The sequence below is a fragment of the Zeus faber genome (assembly GCF_960531495.2).
Source record: "Zeus faber genome assembly, chromosome: 12".
Classification (NCBI taxonomy): domain Eukaryota; kingdom Metazoa; phylum Chordata; class Actinopteri; order Zeiformes; family Zeidae; genus Zeus; species Zeus faber.
Window position 1 is genome coordinate 15,028,879 of NC_137196.1, and position 3,310 is coordinate 15,032,188.

The following is a 3,310-nucleotide window of genomic DNA, read 5'->3' on the forward strand; positions in this document are numbered from 1 at the left end:
AACTTAAGAAAACACACGAGAATAGACAAAACACAAGCAAACAAAGAAAACACCCTCACCAATGACACATGCGCAGCATTTAGAAAACGCGCTGCAAATCCAGACGTTTCGAAACGAACTGCATGGCAAAACGCTTGGCAAATACGGAAAACACAACAGCATTAACAGATAACACAACAGCATTAACAGAAAACACAACACATTAACGGAAAACACAACCACAAATGCCACATTATGGAAGTGGCACAATGGATGCACTGATTTATCTGCGATACAATTAAATTAAAAAATAATTTTGTGTGTGTAATTATATATAGTTATAATTATTTATTTGAATTATATTTATTATATATATATATATATAATAGAATTTATACAAGTAATTACCTGGAACCACAATGATCACGGACAATTGTATCCAAACCCTCCACCTGCTTCCTCCATGCAATTAATAAAAAGAAATAAATATTTTTGTATACATACAATTAGAGACACAAAATGATTTAGTTTAATATATTTTATTTCAGATAAATCAGTGCATCCGATGTGGCTCACTTTCGTAATATGGAAGTGAGCCACGCCATATTTAATAGGGTTGGGTTTTTCGTCAATGCGGTTGGCTTTTCCGTTAATGTGGTTGTGATTTTGGAGTATGCAAAACATTTTGCCATGCAGTTTGTTCGACACGTCTGGACTTGCAGCGTGTTTTCTACATGCTGTACATGTGTCGTCATATTGGTGAAGATGTTTTCTTGATTTGCTTCTGCTTTATCTATTTGCATGTGTTTTCTTAAGTTGCAGTGCGTTGAGCTCTCATGGCCATCGTATTTAACCATCAAATGTTGAATACATTCTATTGGGAACAGAAGCTTAAGTACCGGTCAATTGTAAGATCATGATTAAAAAAGATATTAATTTCATTTAATATCTAACGTTCCTGACATTTACAAGTAGTCAAAAATTCTGGTGAGTTGTGGACCACTTTTAAGGAAAGTATGATTTTTATTTTCAACTTTTAATTTTTTAAGTTGAAGATTTATGGACATGATCAAAGTAAAATTAGGTTTTACTCACTATTTGGCAACAGAGTATATTATGGGAAGGATTTGAGGAGGACGGTGAGGATTTAGACCTAAAATGGGAGTAAGTACTCTAATTCTCCGGACAAGAGGCTGTGCAGCACGCAACCTCAGCTGTATTTTGGGATTTTCATAACAAGTTTTTGTTTCCATAGATGGATTGTACACCCCAACTAACAATTATTTGAATACACATTCGGGATATTAAATTATGCACTCTTGTTGTAAATAACTGCTCACATTTGTCACTGGTCGGAGAATAAAGAAAATGTTAATGCTGTGGACATGGACCTTGATCCGAGTCTCCTTGGTGACAAAGCAGAGCAAGCGTTGACGTGTTTGTTGAAATATTAAAGTAATACAGAAATAACAAATCAGAAATGGTACAAAATGTTCTGTTTGGCGATGATAAACAGACTTAAGTGTTACAAAATTGTTATTACGTAACCGAGGAGCCTGTGGGGATCATCTCCTGATAGAAATGCAGAGTTGATCCTAAAGTTAGGGGTACATGTTACCATGACCTCACATGAGTAAAAAATTGGCAAGAAGAGTCCTATATGATAGCAAATGCTACAAAAGCTTGGTCACACACTTGGTCTAATATTTCTCGTCAAAACAAATTCACCACGAGGCATTGAAATAGGGTTAGCTTTCTGTGATGGTGTAGCAGAACCGGTGGAAAAAGCTGAAATACTTATTGGGGAAGAAAGTGCCAAGTAGAGGCTCATAGAGTGAGAGAAGTGTCAAAATGTACGTGAAATGATGCTTATTTAGAAGTGTCTAGTTACTTACATAAGTTCGAAGAACTCCGACAACATCATACACGCAAATCCATTCTTTTGGTGGAAATGATAGATGTGGAAAGCGGGTTAAAGAAAATACATAACGACAACTATTATCACATGTTTGGAGAGCAGCTAAAAGTACCATTGTGTCTGTGATATACAACCCTTAGATAACAACATTGAGGTTTAAGAGAATACAGAGTACATGAATGCTGCTAAATAATAGGGTTGAAGAAAATGTTAATAACCCCTTTTTATGCTCATCAGGAAAAGAAAAGGAAAAACCAGGAAAACAACTTTCCAACGATAAATCAAACTAAATTTGGTAACCTTTATAAATGAACCGTTAGATTTTAAAAAGGATATTCTTGTGAAGAAATTGTCCAGGTTCTTGATGTGGTGCCATGAGTCTGTAAAACAAATAGCATAAATGCATTATGATGGTTGCATCTATCTCAATAAAAAACACTATCAAACTGGCAGACTGTTCCAGCGGCTCAATACTAAGTACATTAAATCGATTTTGGTTTTCTGCCCCGGTACACACAGACTTACGCAAACTGGCACATTTTGTGAATTGTTGATACAGGGGTCCACTGTATTTTTTGTTTTCCTATTCTTTTCTCTGATTTTTGAGGTTGATTGTAAATTGCCAATTTCTTCATATATCTTTAAGATAATTCTCAGGTTCATTTTATATTGCCAACGTTTTCTTTTTTTTTTTTGGTAATGTTTAGGTGTATACGACTTGAACTTTTTTCAATTTTTTTTAATCGTCATTAAGTTATTATTAATGTATATATATTTTTTGATCTGAGCTTTTGCGGCAGGGCAATTTCCCTCCGGAGATGAATAAGTTATCTATCTATCTATCTATCTATCTATCTATTACCCTTCAGGCCTTCTGGCACATGGACCAGCAGATCCTCCTCTCCCGGTGGCGAGTCCTCCCCGAAGTCCTCGATTCTCTGGTACTCCTGGTAAGCTTCGAAGTTGGCCATTGCACTTCACATTCTCCCAAACACTCCCTGCTGGGAAGCCAGGACACCGTGACTAAGTGGGGACAACGCTGGCGCCAACGACACAAGCTAGCAAGCGCTATGCTCAGTGCGACCTGCGTGAGTTCCGCTGAGTAACACCCGGTCGCCGGCGGCTCGGGCGGATATGTTTTGGGTTAACTCGTCAAGCAATGCCGGTGTACCTGCGTGAAGGTGAGGTCAACTGTGCGGCGGGTGATTCAGCCTCGATTCGTCGTGTCCCCGTCTCTGTCCATGAGCTATGTCTTTGTCTCTGTTGTTGTTGTTCTTGCGTTGGCCGTTGTCCTCTCTGGGACTTGGTGGCTTAACGTTTGATAAAAAAAAAACCAAAAAACGGACCCGAGATTTCTGGCCCGAAACGGCTTCCTACTTGGCTGACGCTAGCTCGCCTCGGGAAAATCAGCCA

General features: G+C 38.2%; 1 protein-coding gene across 1 annotated transcript in view; it reads right to left on the reverse strand.

Moving 5' to 3' along the window:
- The window catches only part of atg9b (autophagy related 9B), a gene marked incomplete at its 3' end in the record, with an annotated part of 13,174 nt that extends 9,864 nt beyond the window's left edge, over positions 1-3,310 (reverse strand). Inside the window, exons 1-4 of the mRNA XM_080010378.1 lie at positions 3,069-3,310; positions 2,760-2,898; positions 2,234-2,277; positions 1,875-1,939 (exon numbers count right to left, since the gene is read on the reverse strand). Coding sequence (XP_079866504.1) covers positions 1,875-1,939; positions 2,234-2,277; positions 2,760-2,868 — 218 coding nt within the window. The remainder of the gene's footprint in view (positions 1-1,874; positions 1,940-2,233; positions 2,278-2,759; positions 2,899-3,068) is intronic.